Source organism: Stegodyphus dumicola, chromosome 5 (genome assembly GCF_044657685.1).
Source record: "Stegodyphus dumicola isolate Sdum_Otavi_A_Nest chromosome 5, ASM4465768v1".
Classification (NCBI taxonomy): Eukaryota; Metazoa; Arthropoda; class Arachnida; order Araneae; family Eresidae; genus Stegodyphus; species Stegodyphus dumicola.
This window is the reverse complement of record NC_140772.1, coordinates 208,286,507-208,310,570: the sequence shown is the minus strand read 5'-3', so window position 1 is coordinate 208,310,570 and position 24,064 is coordinate 208,286,507. Positions and strand designations below refer to the sequence as shown.

The 24,064-nt window shown below is 32.7% G+C and overlaps 1 protein-coding gene across 1 annotated transcript in view; it reads left to right on the top strand.

Moving 5' to 3' along the window:
- Positions 1 to 3,086: 3,086 nt before the first annotated feature.
- Positions 3,087 to 24,064, top strand: part of LOC118185056 (lysosomal alpha-glucosidase-like) — a 71,914-nt gene continuing 50,936 nt past the window's right edge. The window contains exons 1-5 of the mRNA XM_035354848.2: positions 3,087 to 3,854; positions 8,888 to 9,033; positions 12,495 to 12,660; positions 14,567 to 14,663; positions 20,248 to 20,486. Coding sequence (XP_035210739.2) covers positions 3,336 to 3,854; positions 8,888 to 9,033; positions 12,495 to 12,660; positions 14,567 to 14,663; positions 20,248 to 20,486 — 1,167 coding nt within the window. The 5' untranslated portion in view covers positions 3,087 to 3,335. The remainder of the gene's footprint in view (positions 3,855 to 8,887; positions 9,034 to 12,494; positions 12,661 to 14,566; positions 14,664 to 20,247; positions 20,487 to 24,064) is intronic.

The window sequence follows — 24,064 nt, the reverse complement described above, 5'->3', positions numbered from 1 at the left end:
CCTCCAAAATTCTCCCCCACTAACAGTCATCTCGGCGTACCTGCCTCCACTATCAACTGCACGTGGAAGAGGTACTTTTCCTGTCAGTGATTTTGATAAACTTTTATCATTATCAAATCACCTAATTATTGCTGGTGACCTAAATTCACGTCATACCGCATGGTTTTGCCCTAACAGGAACAGGTATGGCATTAGTCTAAATTCATGGTGCCAGAGAAACCATATACAGATCATAGCTCCTACCCTCCCGACTTACTACCCTGTTAGAGGGTCCCCTGCAGTTCTTGATCTGGCTGCCTTTTATAATGTCAATTTTAGACACGAAATAAAAGTGATTCAAGACCTTGACTCTGATCACTATCCAGTTTTGATCACCCTAGATATCCAAAATCGTTACTCAAAATTACAGGAGCAAGTCTCTACAAATTGGGACGACTTTAGATTTATCTTGGAACGTACTGCTACCCCCCTATCAAAATTACCAGCAATTCGGATTTTGACAGGTGTTTACTAAATTTGGAGTCCATTCTCAAAGAAGCGAGAGCTGCGGCTTCAAAACCAATTTTCTATCCGGGTGTCAGACTCCCACCTGAGACTAAATCCAAAATTAAGCAGCGGAACTTTTTGCGAAAACTTTGGCAAAGGTCGCGTGATCCCAATATCCGCGCCCAATTTCGCAAAATACAGAACGAGATAAGGACTGAAACCCGTCTCTTCAAACAGACGGAGTGGAAACACTACATTGAGTCCCTAACGACTGAAGACAATTCGATTTGGCGGGCTGCCGCTCGAATACGCAAACAATCCAGACACATTCCGCCGCTCCAAACGGCCGATGACGCACGGATGGCTTACACAGACACTGAAAAGGCAGAAGTCTTAGCCGACAGCCTTGCTACTCAATTCGCTCCTAATAACGACGCCTACTGTAACCGCCCGGTTACTCAAGGGCGCATACATTCACGTGTTGAAGAGTTTTTAACACAACCTTTCACGCCTGAACTTAGGCCCACTGATCCTAAAGAGGTGATGGAATACATCAATAGACTGAAACCCAACAAGGCTCCAGGCATGGATTCTATCTCTAATCGCATGATTAAAAATTTCCCTGTAATGTTTATTGTTTGGATTACGGTCCTTATTAATTTTATGCTAAGGAGAAGCTACTTCCCCGACCGCTGGAAAATTGCAACGGTCGTCCCCATTCCAAAACCGGGTCAAAATCTAAACTTACCCGTCAACTACAGACCAATTAGTCTGCTTTCCTCACTCTCAAAAGTATATGAATATGTCTTACTTAATCGCCTGAATGAATTCTGTCGAGATCAAAACTTAATCATCCCGGAACAATTCGGCTTCCGACCTAAACACTCCACGGTACACCAGTTACTACGTGTAGTGGAATTCATTCATGAAGGCTTTCGTAAGCGAGAGAATACTGAAATTGTCTATCTTGACATAGCTAAAGCCTTTGACAGGGTTTGGCATGACGGACTTATTTACAAGCTCATGCGACTTGGATTTTCGGCTCACATCATTAAAATTATTAGCTCGTACTTAGCCGGACGAAGCTTCCGCGTACGAGTTAACCACGAACTCTCCTCTCCCCGCCCGATCCATGCTGGATGTCCTCAGGGCAGTCTTGTCTCACCTCTGCTCTTCAATATCTATATCAACGACGTGCCTAAGGCACCTAGTATCGATTTAGCTTTATATGCAGACGATACGGCCATCCTAACTCAACATACCAACATCACCACAGTAATCTCTACATTACAGAGTTACCTTTCAGCCTTAGAACTCTGGCTTGGACTGTATAAAATCAAAATTAATGTCGCTAAATGTGCTGCCACTTTATTCATCCGAAGAAACATCCCTCGTTTAGATAACCTAATTTTCTTCGGTGAACCTATTCCCTGGGTTACTACTTACAAATACCTTGGTGTTCTACTAGACTCAAAATTAACTTGGCAACTTCACATTCAAAAAAATTATTGCGAATGCGGAAGCTGTCAAAGCCAACCTGCGCCCCTTTTTCGCTAAAAATAGCGACCTGTCACTTGATAACAAGATCTTGCTTTATAAATCTATCATAAGGCCTATTCTCACTTACGCGAGTCCCATCTGGGGCTCAGCTGCTCTGACTAACCGTAAACACGTCCAAATTTTTCAATCAAAATTTTTACGGCAGATATTAAACGCTCCATGGTTCATAAGGAACGATGACATTCATAACGACCTCAAAATTATGCCCATTAATCGCTTTATACAGCGACTTTCGGAAAGATTTTTCAAAAACATCCATCTTGTTGGAAATCCAGTATTACATACCCTGCCGGTATATGATCCTGCGGTTGCCTCTTCTAAAAAGCGACCCAGAGCAATCTTACAACCTGATTATGCTCAACTACCTTTTAAACGGCGTCGGTATTGGAATACAGATGCCCAAGTGGATGCTTACCTCTCGTTCTTAAACCCCAACCGCCCCCGCGTTAACAATGCGTAAGGGCATTGACCGGAGGAATCCTGTTCTTTAACTCTTTAAGAAGAGCCTTCTAACGTTTCTTAACAAGGGACAACCTATCTCCGCAGCCGCACGCGACTGCACTTAATTTCTCAATAGCTTCTTAAAAGCTTCTTCTCCACCCGCTAAACGGGTTGCTTTCGACCCCCTTAGGGGACCTTTTAACGTCGCACTAAATAGCGACCAATAATTTTCTTCTCCTCCTTCAGTGTATCACACTGAACTGCTACTAGAACCCGCCCAACGGGTTTCACCCCCAGCCCTTTTTGCCCAACTCTCCGGATTGCTTGTCCTAAGGATTTTATTTTGCTGTTGATATCAAGAATCAAGGAAATGTATTGCACCTTTTTATTCTTTTCAAAACTTTTTGAATGTTGACTCCTCTCTCAAAATTTATTCCTGGCCCTTTTTAAACACAAAATTTAATTTAAAGAATTTCTAAGAGTTTTCCTTTTTTTTTTTTTTTTCTCATGCGGAAGGCATTATCTGAAAAGCTTTTATTTTTATAATTAGGCTTCAAAATCTTCCCTTATTAGATGAACCCCTCTTTTGATGTAATTATTCTATCTCTGATGATGTGGAGTTAAAGGCCTAGCCTAGCGCACTCCGTAAATTAACTTCCTTGATCCTTGATCCTTGATGTAACAAGTTACAAGTATTACCATGTGACTGCTGTCATGAGAATGTGGTATGATTAGCAATGTAGTATCATCCTACTGATATACCACAGCTTTAAAATAGGATATATCTTCGAGTCTGTCACTTCTGATGAGAGTTTTCGGTATATATCGCGTATCAGTAAATTAGAAACATGATAAAATTACCCTTCGATACAGGGTATCTGCTACCGGAATCCAGAAGACAAAGATTTGTTAAGTTGAATGTTTTTATAGCTGTTTTAATTCTTTTGGGTTTTGGTGTATGTTTTGCATCACTGTCCTTTTTGTATTGGAAAACAGCTAATCAGAGATTAATCCGTTTTATTAACAAGAAAAGTCATGAAACTCCGATCTGTTCTAAAATTCCCGATAAGGAAAAATTTAATTGTTTTCCTGATGGACTTGTCACAGAGAGTGAATGTATAAAAAGAGGTTGTTGCTATAAGCCTGTTGCTGAACCTAATAAATCCCCCAACGGTTTACCGGCCTTGGGTACTCCTTATTGTTTTTATCCAGTTAATTATGATGGTTATTCTGTAATAAATGTGACACAAGATAATCAGAAAATAACAATCAGGTTGCAAAGAACTACATCATCTGGATTTCCGAGAGACATAAAGAATTTGCTACTTATATTGACTTTCATTGATGATTCCACATTGCGAATAAAGGTAATGTGTGAAAATTTGTATGAATTGCTTTACATCTGTCATGATTTGATATGTTACTTGTGAAGAATATTATTAATAGTACTGAGCATTTTATGTCTCTAAGTTATGTCACATCACACATTCAACTTTGTCAATGCATTTTGAATTAACTTTAATTTTTAAATTGATATATGCCTTACCAGTGGCCAAGTAGTTAAGGTCACTGAATAATGTAAGTTCAATCCGGGCCAACCCCAGGCAAAGGTCCTAGTTGTAGCTGGTTGGTTATCATTGGTTTCCCTATGTGTAATATGTTTTCCTCATGAAAATCCTTCATGAAGGCATCCTTTATCTTAGGCAGATTATCCTGTTGTGTTTTGCCATATTTATTTAATCTAACCTTAAAATGATATACTGTGAATTCTTAATATTTGTACTATTACGTGAATGTATGTGAATTTCTAACATGTGTGCTAATACTTCATATAATTAAGTTTTTTTAAATGATGTTTTATGAATTCCTGAAAATTAAATATTGAATGTTTTGCTATCTAATGTTTTATAATTTCTAAGTAGAAGTTAAAAATATTTTTAAAACTATTTCGTTTTATTTATCATAAACTGAAAAATTGGCATAAGTCTCCAGTATTTGTAAAGCTTAGTTATATGTAAAAGATTTTAAGAAATAGTTTTAAGTGTTTGATGCATTTTTCTAAGAATTTTGACATTCTGCTTTCAAAGTATTATGTAACTTCATGAAGGAAATATATATTTTGATCCAGAGCTGATTCATTTTCCATTTCTGTACAGCAGTAAATTGTGTATAGCGTAATATATTAATATGGTAATATATTTCTTCATGACGAAGCTTTAATTTCTGCTTTTTGAATTTTTAAAGGGAATTTCAAAATCATATTTCAACGTTCAGTGAATACTTACATGTAATCCCATTAGTGCAAATATAGTCATATATTAAGAGTGGCTGGGATAGCAGTAGTAGTATTTGATATGAAACAGATTATATGCTCTTAATATGAAAAGACGCAATATATTTTCAAATCATTGCAGCTGAAATCCTAGTTAGCTACTAGTTACTTAGATAACCTAGCTAGAAGCTATTTGTGGATAAATGAAATTAAGTCATGATTCAGATTCTTCAAAAATTCAATATCATTAATAGATTGTTTGTAGCTGTGGATAAAATATTTTTTAAAAAATTAAATATATATATATATAAAGAGAGAGAGAGAGAATCTGTTTTATAATTAACAATAGCTTCCTTCGCAGATTGTGAAGTAAAAATATAGTTGCTAACCTTTTTTTGAAAAGGACAGTCCTTTAATCAGTTTTCCTGTCCTTGTCCTTCTTTGAGTTCACAAAAAATCCTAAATGTCCTTTATTTTGAAATTAAAATTATCTTGTGCCTGAATAATGACATTTGGCATTGTTATTTGAACAGCTGGCAGAAGTAGGGGCCTTTTTTTCGCTAGCTGTTTGCAGCTAACACAAGTGTTGGCTGCGATCTTTGTTCTGTAATCTCTTCTCTGTTCTCCCAGCATAATAACCCAAAGAAAAGTTGTCATAGTTTCTCTTAATTTGACTTATATGTGACTTAATTTGACTAATCTGCCATAATGGTCATCAAATGCCAAGAGGTGTGATTGACTAAAAGGATAAGTGGCCTTACTTTATACACAAGAACCTTGCAGTTGGGAGACACTGCTCAACAGTCGCTGCATCTTCCCTTTTGGTGTCCACTTAGTTTATGTTTCATTTGCATTTATGTGGTCTAAAATATTCATTGTGCCTGCCTATGTATAATATTCACTTTTTTAATTTGGTATTTTTTTGTGTTCATCGCATCTCATTTTATTAAGTACCATTACTCCCACAAACAGATTATAGAACCAACAACGAAAAAGACCAAGCAAATATGTTCATGCAACCGAAATTGGGAAACGGATTATAAGTACTTTTTAAATTGGATATACGTATGTGTATTTTACAGCATAAGCAATCAGACTGTCATAAAAATAAAAGTGAAGGACTATCATCCACTTCTGTAATTCAAGGATTCTGTAATTCAGTAGCTTTGCTACTCGACTGCTGGTCGAGTAGCAAAGCTACTGAATATTGGTAGTTTAATCATTCATTCCAGGTGAATGGGTTAGTTGAATGAGTAGATAACAGAATTTTCCCCATGTGTAATGTGGATATGATTCAGTTTCCTTTAGAAAGTCCTCCATGAAAGCATCTCTTCCCATAGGCATATAGCCGTCATTTGCTTTGCCATAATCATATAAACCAAACCAGCTCTTTAACTGATAAGTTTATTGGGAAAACTGTACAAGGTATTTCTCCTGCCTTCATAGTGTAATGGTCAGCACACTTGGCGCATATTACAGAAGTTACTGTACAGAAGTGGTTCAAGTCCCTGTGAGGGCATTGCTCATTTTTCATCTCTCCTGCTTTCAAATAATTCAATGTCTCTACAGTGGCACCTGAACTAAAAAAGATGATAGATAATGCTTCTCCACCTCCAGAATTTGGCAATTGGGTTCCCTAGTCCCCAGTCGCCCTTTAAAAAGGGGAGTACATAAGGTATTTCTCACGTTTTCTTAGCATGCCTTCCTGGAGAAGTGGTCAGCACACTAGGCGTGTATTCGAGAGGTCCGTGGTTTGAGTCCCAGCGAGGGCATTGCTCATTTTTCATGTCTCCTGCTTTCAAAAAATACCTAATGTCTTGACAACTGTTTCTACAAAAGATGAAATAATTGCTTCAAAAATAACTAAAATATGCTATGAAGTTAAACACAATCATTCCTATAAATCACATGATTGCTTGATTGTAGTTTGAAATACAATTTAAATATTGAGCAAGGTTCCAAAGCAGCTGCAAGAATATCTTGTGGTGGAACAAAATTGAGTTGTTATAACTATGGTTGCTTAAAAGGCATTAAGAGTAGTTTTGAATGAATGGAAAAATCTGAATCCACTGTTATATTTTTGTCTTCATACTGGAGCTTCAAATTAATTTAAAAAAAGAAACAAAATAAAAGAAAACATCCTCGGTATGTATTCAGTATTTTAATATGGTATTCAGTATAGTGAATTATATAATTGACTTTAAGAATCCAGATGAAAATGCAGATAGTGATCTCCAGTGTGTGAGAAATACTAAGAATTTTTTAGTAAGCTGTAATGCAAATTGTAATTTTGCAATAAAGGATTTTGCATATACTAACATTTTTATGTTAAATGAAAGGATTGTTAAAGCTAACTGCAATATTTACATTGTATATGTATAGCAAAATGTGCTGTGGAGAACTTGAATATGGAGACAGAAAATGTTGTCCTAAAAACCTGTGGCCACTTTTCAGTGTCAGCAAACAGATATAAAACACTTATTTGTAGAAACAATTCTCTGAAATTCTCAGACTAGTGCCTACTAGGTGGCATTCGTTGAATTTTCTGTAAACCAGAACTGCTTCGCAGGATTTAAATGTTATAAAGAAATTTGTTCAATAATATTATTAATATATATATATATATATTTTGCTTATTACGTGCTCCATCTTTAGGCTCTACACGAAAAGGTAGGTATGCCCCGTGGAGGTCTTTTTAAGGGAAGCTGGCTCGTATCCACGTTACACATGGGGAAAACCACGAAAACGCCCGTGCAGCCAGCTCGTTCGCTGGGACTCGAACCCCAGACTGAACTACCAGTGTTCGGCGGCTTTTACCGCTCGACCAGGATGATAACAAAGCACCAGATCTTTAACTTGATTGATGCTTTGTTTTATAAGTTGAAGTTGAAGACCTACTAAAGCATGATTCATTTTTTTTTTTTTTTTCTGCATTCTCTGCTTTCCTTAAATATTTTGTACAGCTCAAAAACTCTTGTTTTTGGCAAAGTGTTGTCCTTAAAGGCATTTTGCAATATTTCAAACATTTCTGTAGCAGAAATTTGACAGCAGGAAAAAAATTTAAGGCATCCTTTTTCTTCAAGCCATTTGGAAAATAACCAAAGCTGTTTTGGACTTTGCAATTTATTTGTACCAAATTTATTTTAGAATATACATCCAATTTATTTTAGAATTTGAAATTTTGGAAATCACCAAATCCACCAAAAAGTGCACGTAATTTTAAAACAAATTTATTTTGAAATGATAAAATAGAATGAAATCTGGATTATTGTCAGAATTTTCTGAAAATAGCTACAATTTGTGGAGGGGGGAAAAGAGTCGCGAGTGTTTTTTTTGGGGGGGGAGGCATGTGTGCTTTTAAATAAATCATTTTCAAAACTCTCTCTTTTTTTTTTTTTTTTTATCACAGTCGTATTCTTGCATATTACTCTATTTTTGTTAAAATAGTTGGAGCAAAGCTTTTTCTTGCATTCTTTACTATGTCTACGAAAGGCCTGCATTAATTACAGTATAAAGTCCGTAATTGGGATGTCCATTATCCAGAATGATCTATAATTCGGACCTCAAAGCCACAAACTTACGCATGCGCGTAAAGCCAGTAAAGCGTTTACCCATGCATGCTTCCGATAGTGAAGAAAGTGACAGGTTATTGAAAACGAAAAAATTTCGATTGGCAAGTTAGTCAGTATTCTCGACGCAGCAATTACAGGACTTGAATAGTGGAACTTTGTCACTGAACAAGAAATTATGTCTGTTTATAGAATTAAAGAGAAAGTATTAGCACAAAAAAACGAAACAACTTAATTGGAAGAAATGTTTAATAAAGTAAGCAAATAAATATTAAGTTTTTTTTTTTTTTTTTGTAAATTTTGATACCCTTTAGATCATAATTGTTCTTTATTTCATAAATTATGGTTTCATATTTTTAATTGTATAATTTCTGCATGCCGTCTTACCAGATTTAAATTGATGATCTATAATCCGGAAAAAAAACCTAATCCGGAATCGCCGAAGTCCCGACGAGTCCGGATTACGGACTTTGTACTGTAGCATTCTTTTTAGAGTATTTTGTTGTAGCTTATAAACTTATATTGATTTATCTTAGAAGCTGTTTTAACGTCTTTTCAGATTACTGATCCTAATAATGCTCGATTTGAACCATCTATACCAATTTATCAGAAACCTAAGAAGCTATATAAGCCACACTATATTGTGAGTGTAGATTCTAAGAAAGGAGTATTGAGTATTATAAGAAAATCTTCTGGAATTGTTGTGTAAGTTACTATTTCAGGTTTTGGAAATGTCTTAAATGTTCAGTAGTTCATGATTAAAGTAATGGGAAAATAAAAATGTGTTATGAAAATTTATTTACCTTTGTTTGTTTCAAGAATAAATGGTCATATGAAAATTTATCTATCTTTGCTTGTGTCAAGAATAAATTATCAGTTTTGATGTATGTTCAGAAAATGTGGTTCTAATCACATTTTCTGAATTTCTATTAGAACATTTCTTATAAGTATCGTAACGTATTTGTGTTGCTATGCTACCAACATAATTCCACTAAGAAATGTAAAGAAACCTCGCATAAAGAATAGGCATGCACGCGCTTAAAAATGTTTTTCAGTTATTCTGTTGTAAGTTTTGACTAATAAAGTTGGTTGTTCATTCAAAAATGGCGAGATTTCTTTAAAACTTCATTATAGTAGTATTAATCCCTGATTATAATTTGATTATATTTTTTTTAAATAGGAGGTTATATGATAACAAAAAGCAATAAATACAATTAGTAAAATATTCAACATGGTTAAATTGGCAAAATACATACCTGCAAAATTTACTGAAATATTTTAATTATCTTCATGGAACCTGGTACAAATGTATTGATGAGTATAGTTTTGTTTGATATGGTAACATAAAATGTTTAAATGAGCAACTTTTCAAAGTTGCTCAAATTTATAACAAAAACAAACAACAACAACAAAAAAAAAAAAAAAAAAAAGAAAGAAAGAAAGAAAAGAAGGAGAAGAAAAGAAAAAACCCTTAAGTTTCACTCTGTAAAATGTATTAAGCTATTTCCTTAGCTATGCAATTTTTTTATGTCTCCCTCATCTACTTATTTCATGTATATTTGGTCTTAAAGCACTTTTTCTCTGTGTTGTTAATCAAAAGTCTAGATACTTTTGAAAAATGGGGATCAGAAAGGAAGGCTTTATTGGAAGGATAGCTTGTAGAAGACTTTCCTGCAAGTTCATTTTGGTTTGGTTTGATTTGTTTAGTTGATTATGGCAAACTAGCATACTAGGCTATCTGCCTGAATTTCCTGTGGAAACAGAAATGTTCACCTAATAAGTTTCCTGTTGTATCCTTCACCTCATAATGTCTGGACAGCTCACACACATTAAATTGAAATCTCTGGACAGTTAAAAATTGTGGATAGTCCACACACATTAAATTGAAATCTCCGACATCCTCTCTTCCTATAGCTGAGCAGTAGAGAAGGAGTACATTTCCATTTTTGAACTTTTCATGACTTTATCAGCATCATGAAACTTTAAAACAGACTTTCTCAAGTAAAAGAAAATTCACTAGTCTAAACTGAGTTTTAATCACCTTTTATAAAACAGTGGAATGTATCTGAAATGCTCTAAAATTTTTTCAACAAAATCGTGACTGCTACTCTGAGACAAAGATCTCTTCTTTCTGTATTTTTAATTGCATTTTCTTTTGATAAAAGGCAGGCAGGAAAGCCACTGCTTCTATATGAACACCGCATTTGTGAATTTTCTCCACTTTAGAGAAGTACTCCATTTGTGTTGCTGTTGTACCCTCTGTTGAGAAAGGTTTTTAATATCCCTGTGTTACTTAAGTAACTCTATGCTGGGAAACTAATGTTCAATCATAAATTGTGAAAAAAGCATGAACGATATCATATGTTTTTTTTTTTTTTTTTTTTTTTTTTTCTTAGTGTATTAACTTTTTGAGGCTGGGTAGCAGTAAAAGCTACCAAAGGACGAGGAATCTTGAACCGAATGCTTTTCCCCCTTTAAGAAATCACCTCCCTTTTGCAATAAAGATTCTTGTGTGTAGTTTAATGGATTCTCAGAGGGGTGCATCTATGTCGCAAAAGGAAGACTTTGAAAGAGATAAGTGGTTAAAACCCTAGGGACGTCAAATTTGACATTTCACTCCACTTTTCAGCCTGGAAAAAGACATGGCCACTAAAGTGGAAAACCCCGTCTTTTCAAAGAGAGGACTCTATGGCCACTATAATGGCCATCCCGTCTTCAAAAGGTTAAAGCATAATAAATATTTTGCTAATTGTAATCTCTGTTCTATTAGAATCATTTAAAAAGTTAGATTGTTATGAAACCATCTCACCTCTTGTACTCAATCTATCCTTTTTTCTGAAAGGTTTTTTTTTTTTTTTTTTTTTTTTTTTTAAGAAATTGCGTTTTTTTACATTATGGCAAAAGTGAAACTAAAAATCTTTTAGCCAATAATAACGTTAAATTTGCAAACCAAAACTCTTAGCAACAGCTTCGTTATTCTTAATTTATATAACAACCTGCACATTCTTCTAATTCTTCTCTCTGCTGTTGACATTCATCATTTCTGTTGCCAGTAATGAAGTAAATATATAAGACATAGTTCTCTATCAACAATTATAAAGTAAATGCATAATGTGTATGCTTGTAATTTTGAAAGCAGCTTCCTTCATGACAGAGCCTTCTGTATTTTATCAAGGGGTTCACCAGCAGCTGAGTGGCAAAACTCCTAAACCTTGGTAGTAGTTCAGTTCCAGACAAAGTGACTGGCTGTATGACTGTTTTCTAGGTTTTTCCCATGCATAATATAGATCTGAACTATTTTCCCTTAGAAAGTCATTCACAAAGGCATCTCTCCCATTAGGCAGATAGCTGTAGCATGCTTTGCCATGATCAAATAAACCTAACTTGCATTTTTCTTGTTTTATTCAGAAAAATATGCTTTTATAAACATGACTTGCAACAAAATATGCTTCAGTTGCATGAAGAAGATTGCATGTGACAAATTCATCATGCATTTACTTCTGCATCTTCTTCATCCAACATACATATATTCTGTATAAATAATTGAATTTCATAACTTCTAAAAATTTCATTTTGATAAAATGAAAGCAAAATGGAGGTTATTTACTAGGAATGGTACCATAAATAGAAAAAAAACTTCTCTATAATTTCAGAGCCAAACAGCAAATAAGGTTTAAAGAGATGGTAAATGAGAGGGAAGATCATCTATCAGATCTAATACTACCATCATTAAAGAGATGTTAGGTTTTTTTTTTTTTTTTTTTTTTCGTTGTTGTTTGTTTGTTTATAATAATTGTCAGAAATTTTTAATGTGTCAATTTAGTTTGAAATTATATAAATGTAAAAAATATTTTATTAACTAACTAGTACCAGCTAAATTGCCTTTTTCTTTTAAGTTTTTATGTGACTTGTTTTTAGTTTTGGTATAATCTTTTTATTTCATTTTCTGATAAAATTGAATTTTGAATACCTCATGTTACAGTGTTACAGTAGTAATAACAATATTTTCTCAAATTGAATTTTATGCGCTTTCCAAATTCTGCTAATAATTAAGCTAATAGGGTTGAATACAATTTAATTTTTGCCTAAAAATCATAACGTACTAAACATTTTGGCATGTTTTCCACTGTACATTTTCAAAATATGTTTTCTTTCTTCTTTTTTAGATTCAAAACTAACCTTTCTCGCCTTGTATATTCAGATCAATTTTTACAGTTATCTTCCTATCTTCCATCTTCCTACATTTATGGAATTGGTGAACATTATGGTCCATTCCTAAGAAGTGTAAATTGGACTAAGCTGACATTATTCAATTCTGATTTATCTCCTATTGTAAGAAATATATCTTTCTTGATAAATTTGAATTACTTTTATTATGAGCTTAAGTTTCTGAGATCTTTTCATTTCAAAACTAATTGTGATTAATTTTATGCCTTTTAAAATCCAAAATTTCTCTTAATTAGAATTTACTAGTACTACTACCACTTAAATTGATTGTAATTTCAGTTAACAATATCATTGTAGCAGATCTAGTATTAAAAAGAAAATATAGGCAAAATAATATGATGTCAAACTTTAACTATTTTTTATGATAAAATCAAATGCATATTATATTCAAAGTGTATAACTATGTGATTAATTGTACATCACATATTCAGATTCATTTTAGGATAGCTTGCTAGCAAGAAATTATGAAAAGCGAGGGAGGAAAGCAAGATGAGTTGCAAGCTGTTTCTCAATTACAAACTCGCTTTACTTTTTGGCTCAGTATAAATTACCGCATATTAGTTTTCAGTATTTAATGATTTGTTTAAAATGTGTAGTTTCTGTGCTAAAATAATATACTGTACCGAACAATTAAAGGAAAAAAATTCTTTTGTTTTCTAGTGTTTGTCCCATGTAAATAACTATTCCAGTTAAAAGGCGGTATATATGCCTAATCCCCTTACCCAGACTTTATTTTTGCAATTGCTAGTCATATAGAAATGTTTTAAATGACAAAAATATTCATGTTTTTGCAATGTCAAATTAAATAATAATGATAATTTAGGACAAATAACAAAATGTAAGTTTTATGTTATGACAAAATAAAATTATAAGAAGTGTAACTCACGTGTAGTGTAGACAAAACGTGACTGAGATATTTATTTTCAACTTGCCTTATCAATTAAATTTAGAATAATTCGAGGCAATAAGGTTAAATGCAGTGCAACAAAAAATGTGTATAATTTAATAGGCTGTGCAAGGAAGTCAAGATGTCTGCATCAATTATTTTATTAATTAGCATACATTGCCTTCATTCTGCATATTCCTAGAATGACTCCCCCTTTACAAAATATATGTAAATAATCTACAGAAGGCTGCACTAGATTTACAGCGACTACTCTATTGGCAAAAGGAATATGAATGGAGATTTCAGATGAATCCCCAGATGAATGGAGAATTTTAAACAGGATTCTAACACTGAAACCAGGCAGTGGGGAAAATCAAATGCATATCATAATTATCAACTATATAATTTAATAATAATTATCAACAGATGATAGAATTGGTTTGGGAGACTATAACTTTTTTTTTTTTTCTGAAATGAGCTGTGATCTCATTTCAATGTAAAAAATTGTGGAATACTTAAATTATCATAAAATATGTATAAAGTGGGTATTCAACATTTGATAGTTGATACGGAGGAAAAATGCCAATCATTCACTCTCATTTTAATCAGAAGAATTTGAACTTATTCAAAGAAGATTCAAAAGCTGGGCTCATCAATGACACAGTTGTACTACTTGCAATGAACATTGTTTTGAGTAATAGCTGCATGTAGAGCAAAAATTATTCTAGCAATTTGTGGAACCTGGGCTATGTGTATGAGTGAAAAAGTTTGACTGTCTTTTCTATTACTTTCAGCATGAACCTTAATGTATTTGGTAAAAGTCACAGTAAGGAATGCTGTAAAATAAATTACTCTTTGAGCTTAAATGCTATGATTTTTATTGATGTTTCTACTTGAAACTACTCTTTTGAAAAGATCTTTTTATTTAATGTCTTAAGATTAAATGCATTTCTGATAATTTTTAATAAAGCCCCAAAAGATATTTATTTTATATGCTTTAGATTATTTTCTCACTGTTCTGATAATTATTAATGCTTTTTTAATCATAATCTAGTTATTATTATTTTAATAATAATTTGATAGATAGAATGATTAAAGCAATATTTAACAAATTTATATTTACAGCCAAATCACAGTCTGTATGGATCTCAACCCTTTTATTTGTCTTTAGAACCATCTGGAAAAGCGACAGGTGTTTTCCTTTTGAATAGCAATGCTATGGGTAAAAGAATTTCAAATACTTTGCTGTGCAAATTATGTTAAAAAAATTGCAATGAAATTTAATTATCTTTATTGTGTTACTTTTGTTATAACTAATTTGACATAATTATTTTTGCCATTTCCATATAATTGCTTTTTGAGTCATAAAGGTATAAAATGCAGTATCCACACGTGCACACATATATATGTAAAGAAAGAAATTTAGAACCAATTATTCACAAAGACCAAAAATAGAAATTCAAATAAATAAATTTTAAAAAATCCTATAAATGCAGAATTGGAACTCTGAAAAATTAAAATAAACCATTACAAGAAAAACTAAAAATGTACAGTACAAAGTCTGTAATCCAGACTCGTCGGGACTTTGACGATTCCGGATTAGGGGTTTTTCTGAATTATACATCATCAATTTAAATCTGGTAAGACAGTATGCAGAAATGATACAATTAAAAATTTGAAATCGTAATTTATGAAATAAAGAACAATTATGATCTAAAGGGTATCAAAATTTAAAAAAAAAAAAGCTTAATATTTATTTGTTTACTTTATTAAACATTTCTTTCAATGTAAGTTGTTTAAGATGCTTCCACAAAAAATTCAAAATGTTCCTTTATCTTGTGTCATATATATTTGACGTCTCGCATAATTTTGAGACGGATAGCCTGTATCAATTTTTTGCAGTAATTCCACTTTTTGTTTAATGGACATCGAAACATGCTTTCGCTTTGTAGATCCTTTGGCAGCTCTAGAATTGGAAACTCTTTATGATATAATCGAAAGTTCAAGCTTAATTTTTATTAAAATTGTTCTAACAGTCTGCAAAAAATAATAAGCCGGATCCAATTAGAAGATTAAGAAACAGCGCAATCTGCAACATTAACTGAAATGCCTTAGATAATTTTAGCCTAGCTTATGCCGTCCATTATACATTAAACGTGCATGCGTAAATGCATTATGTGCATAAAGTTTGTAGCTTTGAGGTTTGGATTACAGACTTTGTAAAGTATTATTTACTTTACAAAGTCTCTTAAAAATATACCTTGAGAAGAAAATTTTGTTCATATATCAGTATATTCGTTTTTGCTAGCAGATTTGTATTATACAGAGAGAAGGGGAATGCATTTAAAATAGGCATTCTGTTTTTACTTATGTAGGAATTTCATTAAGTATTTAAATTTTTGAGATATTGCACATAACAAAAATGTTTCATGAGTTTAGCCAGAGGCAGGTGAAGCCATTTGAAGGTCTGGGGTGTTAAAATTTACGAGTCCTCTAAGAAAGTATTTACATTCCTGTATGCTTTTTATGCTTACTTTTGGCATTTATGTTTCTAAAGCTTTTACATTACTGTACTCACATATTCCCTTCGATTTTTTTTTTTTTCCCTCAACTCTTTTTGATTTTAGTGTACTTCTGCTAAAACCATTCAATAACTATAAATCAGGCGGGGATAAGGGAAGGGAACCAGAAGAAAATGCTTGTTTTTCTGTCTAAATAAAGAATATTCACTTGCATCATAAAATAGTTTCAAATTTTTATATCTGACTACACTGTGAGAGAAATAAAAGTTCTTGCTTATACTTAATATGCAACCACGTTAAATTACACATGAAAGCACACATACAGAAAAAAAAATTTTCCATTAATTAACTTCAAACATTTCTTTTCAAGAAAATTTGCTTGATTATTTTCAGAACAACGTAAATACGGAAATGCGAATCTTAACCTGTTCATTCGTCACTCTTGAAGTTTCCTGAACCCTAATATGAGGCTGTCAATGTTTTAAAGGTTCGCATCCCTGTTCTATATGGTCATTTGGTCTTCCACAACTCACTTTCAACTTTGGAGAGAACGTTTGTTTGGGTATTATTACATGTGTTTCAATTATGCATTTTGTGCTGTATATTTCTTTACATTCTTCTTTTATTACACAAGACACGCACTTCACTGTTACTATTGTTCTCTCCATGTCAGGACTGTATTAGGACTTTCAGAGATCCTGAGCACATAGATGATTTTGTGCCTGCACATAAATTTATGCCTATGTTTTTCTCATTCCTTCTCTCTCGGTCTTGGTTTACCTGCACCATATATTCCATTTTAAAATCGGCAATGAGAAATTTTTCTGGTGCCCCCTTTTATGAGTTCCTAAGTGGTGTCCTTTTTCCTTAATGCTTATTGATTAATCCAGCTCTGCCAGTGAACACAGTGATCCATTTTCACTCAAGAAAACATCAGAGAATAGCACAAATTCAACTTTATGCTCAACCTCAGCACCAAAATCCTAAAATGAGAAGGAAAAAAGAGGTGCATGATGCCTTTGAGTAAGACCCATTTACACTCTTTGCATGCAGAAAGCTAAGTCTGAAATTTCGGCAAAAATAATGAAAACTGCAGTATGCTGTCCACTACAAGGCTAAAATGCTGAAATTCTTACAAGAGGTACCATAATCTCCAGCCACACCAGCGAAAATTCACGAAGTGGAAATCTGTCTGGAGGAATGCTATGTGCTATACCTGGGTTACATTTAAATACTTTTTGATGTTACATTGAAATATTTTTAACAGCATCATGGATTGCCAAATAAATATGTTTTATTGACATGATATGTTGCTTCATAAGTACTTTTTCGTAGTTTATTGATGTTAGTGTGTATAATCAGAAAGTAATAAAAAAAGCTGATTAGCAAGATATTGTGCAGAAATAGATTAATTATGTATTTAATACACTGGACAGTACAATGATTGTTAAAATAATTTTACTTTTTATGTGGAAACAAGAAGAACAAGAAGTTCAATTAATAAAAATTTCATTATTCTTTAAGTTTAGTGTAAAATTTTGCTTACTTTTAAGTATAGAATTTGTGAAGATATTAGTAATTAATTCCATAAGGTCAGTTATGAGGTTAATATGAAGTGTTGTTTTATATAATTAAAGTCATTAAATGTGTAACCAAGTTTTGTTTCATGGTTTCTGTTCTAAATCTGAACAACTAGTTGAAGTTGCTTTGTAATAGAGGTTAAAATGTGATCAAAATCAATAAATTCATTTTGTAATACCTTCATGAATTTTTCATATAATTGTGTAGAACACTTTGCATTTAAAGCATAATGAGCCTTTTATTTACTGGACATTTTTTAGTCTTTGGAAACCGTATTTCAAAATTTTTTATAATTAGACATATATGTCAGGGATCAATATTATTTATGTTAGTATAGTCTTTATCCATCTTATTTGGATACTATAACCTGCTATATTGGATACTAACCTCTAAGGCTGCTCTACAGGCAATCCTGGATGGAGCGTCCTAATCACCAACAGGTTCCACTTTCACCTAAATGAGACTCAAAAATTAGGACTACATTAAATGTCTGCTAGCACACATCAACATCACAGGTAATAAGGATGCATATAAATTGGTAAAAGAGGCTCAAAATTTCAATGTAAGTGTTATAAGAAATAAATAATAAAAAATATTAAGGCACAAATGCTTTGGCCAAATAAAGGGACATTCAGTTCTAGTGAAGCGCTAGCTCCATAACATCAATTGAGATTGACTTATAACTAAAACTATAGTCAGGCTTAGAACTGGTCATCAGAGAGGATTGAAAATTGGCAGAGAGGGTAGGAAAACTACAGAAACTGAAATAATTTCCCAGACACAGAATTGACAACTTCACATATTTTTGACTGTCAGCCATCCTTGCTAAATTGTTAAAAGTTAATGTCTTATTTACAAGAATGCACCTCTACAGTGATAACATTTTTCAGAATTCCAGGGCTGTCATCTTCACCTATAGTACTACTGGAATAGGCCTTATCATAGACACGATTACAATAACATACCCTTAATTAAAAATGCCTATTAAAAATTTCCACAGAAATTTGAGGCTTCATTTGGTTTATGTGATAAATCCTCTTGGGGGGGCTATCTGCCTAAGGGAAATGATGCTTTCATCGAGGGCTTTCTAAGGAAAGCTAGCTCGTATACGAGTTGCACATGGGGAAAACCATGAAAACAGCCATGCAGGCTGCCCATTCACAGGATTAGAACTTCGAACGAACTACCAGTGTTCAATGAGTTTACCGCTTGGCCAATGGTGGGCCCAAATATGAGAGGCGTTTGGATTAATGTAAGCAATATATCATGTTAAAAATGCTCAAATTGCTTGGTTTCTTCAATCAACTTGTTTTAACTTTGCTTGAGGTGTGTGAATAGCATATATAAATTCTGAAATTTTATCTCAAAATTATTTTAAGTTGGGATTCAAAATTGCAGATACTATTTACAGAACCCACAAAGTGTATCTCGCATATTGAAATAATTTTGTCATTTTGGGTACAGTAAGAATCTGTACAAGTATTGCAGGCTGAAAAAAAAAATGAAATCTCTTTTAGGTTAATTTGTTTGCATTAATTTCTTATGATTGTAAAAGAAAATGTTTTTAATTTTGTTTTTCTGTCATGTGCATAGCAGGTGATGCATTTTTAATAACATAATTTACTTTTTCAACTACTTGTGTGACATAATTAAATTAAAATTTGTGAGGATTAAAGTTGATTGAGGCCTGTTAAGTAAAAGTCAATTGTTCAGCAACTAAGATGTATCAAAAAGAGAAACTGTTGATATTACTTTGTATTGGGGTGTATAAAAAAGTATTTCTGTTTTAGACATACTTATACAAATAAGCATATTGTATGAATCTATCGTATTAAAATATATATTGCTTTGTTTCTGCCATCAACATTCATTCGCTTTAACTTTGCTTGAGGCATGCAAATATCAGGTATAAATACTGAAATTGTCATTGCTTTAAGTTGGACTTCAAACTGCAAAAGCTGCTTACAGAATTCATGAAGTGGGAGGGTAGGAAAAAAATATCAGAGTTATATATAGCCCAGAACTAGTTTAAATGCATTAAGGCAAGTGATTCACTTTTTTATGTTAAGATAAAAAAATGGCAGTCCATAAATTTTGGATTATGATACACTTTAAACACAAATGCCAAGAACATGAAGTAGAGCTGAACTCGGCAACTAGCATTCAAAGACTTGCCTAAAACTTCCAACTATTTAAGATGATAATTTTTGTCTCTAATAGACTAGATTTATTTAAAAAAATAGTAAATAAAAATTATGCTAAATAATGAAAACATCTGTTCTGTAAAGACTTAATGAATATTCCAAAGCAACCATAAAATTATCTATAAATGTGCTTATGAAAAAATATTCTGATCAACCACTAGCTGAGTTCTTGTAACTGTGAACTACTAGTATCACATTTTCATGTCTTAGCAATAAAGCAGAATTGGCTGTTTGAAATTTTTTATGGTTTTCTCAATTGTGTGTCTAATTTTCTCTACAGATGTGTTTGTCTGTTCTTAAGTAGACTGCCCTCACATGCTTTGTTATTACTAAAATAACCAACCAACTGCTGAGACTAAATTTTCTAATAACGTGAACAAGCCTCAGTAGCAGATATGAAAATATGTAAATTTAAAATGAATTTAATTGGATTACCTTGTAGAATATTTTGTTTTCATGTGATATTAATTAAAGATGCACCCCCTTTTTCTTTTAACAGATGTTATTCTTCAGCCTACTCCTGCGATCACCTTCCAACCAATTGGAGGTATTCTAGATTTTTTCATCATGTTGGGATCCACTCCAGAAGAGGTTGTTCAACTATATACTGGGATTATTGGGAAACCCTTCTTGCCACCCTACTGGAGTTTAGGATTTCAGTTGTGTCGCTGGGGATATGGTACTCTAAATAAAACTAGGGAAACTACGGAGCGAAATATTCAAGCTGGAATACCCTTAGTAAGTTCCATTAATCTTGTTTTGTATCCTGAAGACAACATATAATTTCTCTTTCTGCAAGTTGTTTCACCTTTGAAATCAGCATTTAGATTTTCGTAGTAAATTATTTTGTAGATCTGTTCAGATTTAAAATCCTTATATTTTATAAATTTAATTGAAATATTTCATTTGTGTTTTAATTGCAGTTTTCCAGCACTATTTAAATGCCACATTTAGTTTTTATAATGCAGCCAGGATTGAGTTATATGTATTATTATGTATCATGTTTCCTCAATATTAAAAAACAGCCCTTAATTTTATTCTCACTAACAAAGAAAAATATTTTGATTCTAAGAAAATGAAATGGGTAAAATCAAGTGCTGAAATACATTGGGCAAATATTTTTTTAATAATTGATTTTGATTTAATACAATCAGTAGTATTTCTTTTTAGACTTGTAATACAAGAATTTCTTTCAATAATTGTAATTTTAAAAAAATCTACAGTTCTAAAATGCAGTTGATTCTAAGGGGCAGCCCCATTTTTAGTAATGCTTAGTTGAGAGTAAATTTGTGTATTATATTTAAACAATATCTTGTGCAGGATGACTAGAATATAGTTATGTATACCATACAGTAAATGTGTGATTTTAAATTAATGCCATGGATTGCATAAGCGTTTGAGAGTAGATGTTTGTGATCAGGCAACTTTTACTACTTATGTCAGCAGCAAGAGATATAGTAATATAATAAAATGGTGATTGGCTTGGAAACAGGGTTTTCATAGCTCAAGAATATGCATACAGTTAAAATTTATAATTAGCTTGTTGGTGTGATGTCTAGTCATTGTTGTCCAGATATTGTGATGTGTAGACAAGATGTGGTTGTGTCACAATTAGTCAATGCTAGTAATCAACATTGTATTATTTGATGAAAGGATTCAAGTAAACTGAAATATAACATTTGATTTTATAGCATCCTGTTTTAATCGTATTAATTTTTATTGATCTATAATTAAGTCATTGCAACACGTTCACATAGCACATTGTTTATTCCACCTAACATTCACTGACTATTACTTCACTTCAGTTTGACCAGCAACTAGTGTGTTGCCACATATATGTAACATCTCCCCTCTTTTGGGAAACTCATAGGAATCAATGCATTACATAATTATCATATTTGGATGGTCGATACACATTACGACCACTTCTTGTTTTATATACACAATCACGATTAATATTATTGCTATTATTTTGATGGTGAGGATCATTATGTATTTTTGGATGTTCACTACTAATATTTTCCTCATTTTCATTACATAGATCATAATAGTCTAATGTCACTAAATTCTGATTTTTAGTTTTTCTTAAATGGAATTTATTCCGTCTTAATTACCCTATTATCTTTTGTTCTAATCCAATATGATCTAGGAGTTGAATGCTTTTTTAAAACTATAGCAGGCTCCCATTTATTTTCCCATCTCAACATTACCTTTTCCCCAGGAATAAATTCAGGTCTTTCCCTTGCATGCTTATCATAATAGATTTTAGCCTGTTTCTGCTTACTCCTCACCTTTTCTCTATATTGATCTTTTACAGTTGGTTTCAATTCTGTTTGCGTAATTGGTAATCGTGCTCTTAAATTCCTACTTAATAGCATTTGACTTGGTGATAAATTTATGCCTGAAATTGGAGTATTTCTATATTCCAGTAAAGCCTCGTTTAATTTCTCTAATCCTGCTTTTCTAAATAAACTCTTGGCTATACCTACCAACCTTTCTGCAAATCCATTGGATTTAGGATATCGAGGACTGCTAGTGATTATTTCAAATCCCCAATCCCTTGCAAAACTCTTCATTTTCCAACTATTAAATGGTACGTTATCACAAATTAAAGTTATGGGTATTCCATGTGTTGCAAATATCGATTTCAATTTACTAGTAACTTCCACTACACTTTTATTTTTTAGAGGAATTATGTCTACCCATTTAGTTAAGTAACAGCCTATTACTAGGTAACTTTTCCCTGCATACTCACAGATATCAGCACCAACCTTTTCATAAGGTAAACTGGGAATTTCATAAGAAACAAGATGTTCTTTTACTGTTTGAGGCCTGAACCTATCACAAATTAGGCATTTAGAAATCATATTCTCAATGTCACTGTTGATTCCTGGCCAAAATAGTACTTGTTGAGCCCTAGCTTTTGATTTTTCAATCCCACAGTGAGCTTCATGCAATAATGTTAACATACACTTTCTTAATGCAACAGGTACTACAATTCGATTATTAAAAAAAACTAAATCTTGTTCAACACTCAACTCATTTTTAAATTTAAAATAAGATCTTGCTTCTTTAGGAACTTTATAAACACTCAAAGGCCATCCATTTTTCCAATATTCTTTCACTAGCATTAACCCTTCATCTTCTAATGTAGCTTTCTGAAATTCCCTTTTCTTACTCTCAGACATTTGCAGTTGTTTTGTTAGTGTATGAACAATCTCTGTCATATCCATGTTTTCATTCGTGTCTGTATCAATAAAGGAACGTGACAGTAAATCTGCAATATACATATATTTCCCAGGCAAATATTTAAGTTTTAAGTTATATTTTAAGAGCTTAATTTTTATCCTCTGCAATCTATTTGACAACACGTTAGCAATATTTTTGTTCATAATTAAAACTAATGGTTTATGATCAGTAAGCACTTCTACCTCTTTACCATAAATGTAATAGTGAAATTTATTAGCAGCAAATAAAATGCTAAGAAATTCTTTCTCAATCTGAGCATAGTTTTTTTCTGCATTATTTAAACTCCGAGACGAAAAAGCAATTGGTTGCCCATTCTGCAATAAGCAGCAGCCTAACCCATCTTTAGAACTATCTGCCTGTATAGTTATAGGTTTACTGCTATCAAATATTCCTAACACAGGTGCATTGGAAATTAATTTTTTTAATTCCCTGAATGCTTTAGAATGTAGCTGTAACCACTGCCATTCTACTTTGTTTTTCAAAAGTTCCCTTAATATGGCTGTTTTCTCTGAAAAATGTGGTACAAATTTCCTCAAATAATTACACATTCCCAAAACACGCTGTAATTCATGTTTATTCTGAGGTTCCTGTAACTCAGTAATGGCTTTAATTCGATCAGGATCAGGTCGCATGCCTGACGCATTAAATAAATGACCTAAATATTTAACCTCACTAACCCTATATTGAAGTTTTTGCTTGTTGAATTTAATATTGAGTTTTTTTAGCTCTGTTGATGACCTCTGTTAAAATTTTTATCATGTTCTTGTATAGTGCTAGCAGCAATGAGGATGTTATCAAAATAGACCAATACTCCTGGTATATCACCAAAGTTTTCAAGATTGCGTTTCTGAAAAATTTCAGGTGCACAGGAAATGCCCATTGGAAGCCTTAAAAATTTATAGCATCCAAATGGTGTGCTAAAAGTACAAAAATCACTACTATTTCCATCTAACGCTATTTGAAAAAACCATAAGTCTAAAACAGAGTAAATTGATTTATTACATAGCTTTGGTAAAATCTCCTCAATTGTTGGAATCAACACATGTTCTCTTTTTATAGCTTTGTTA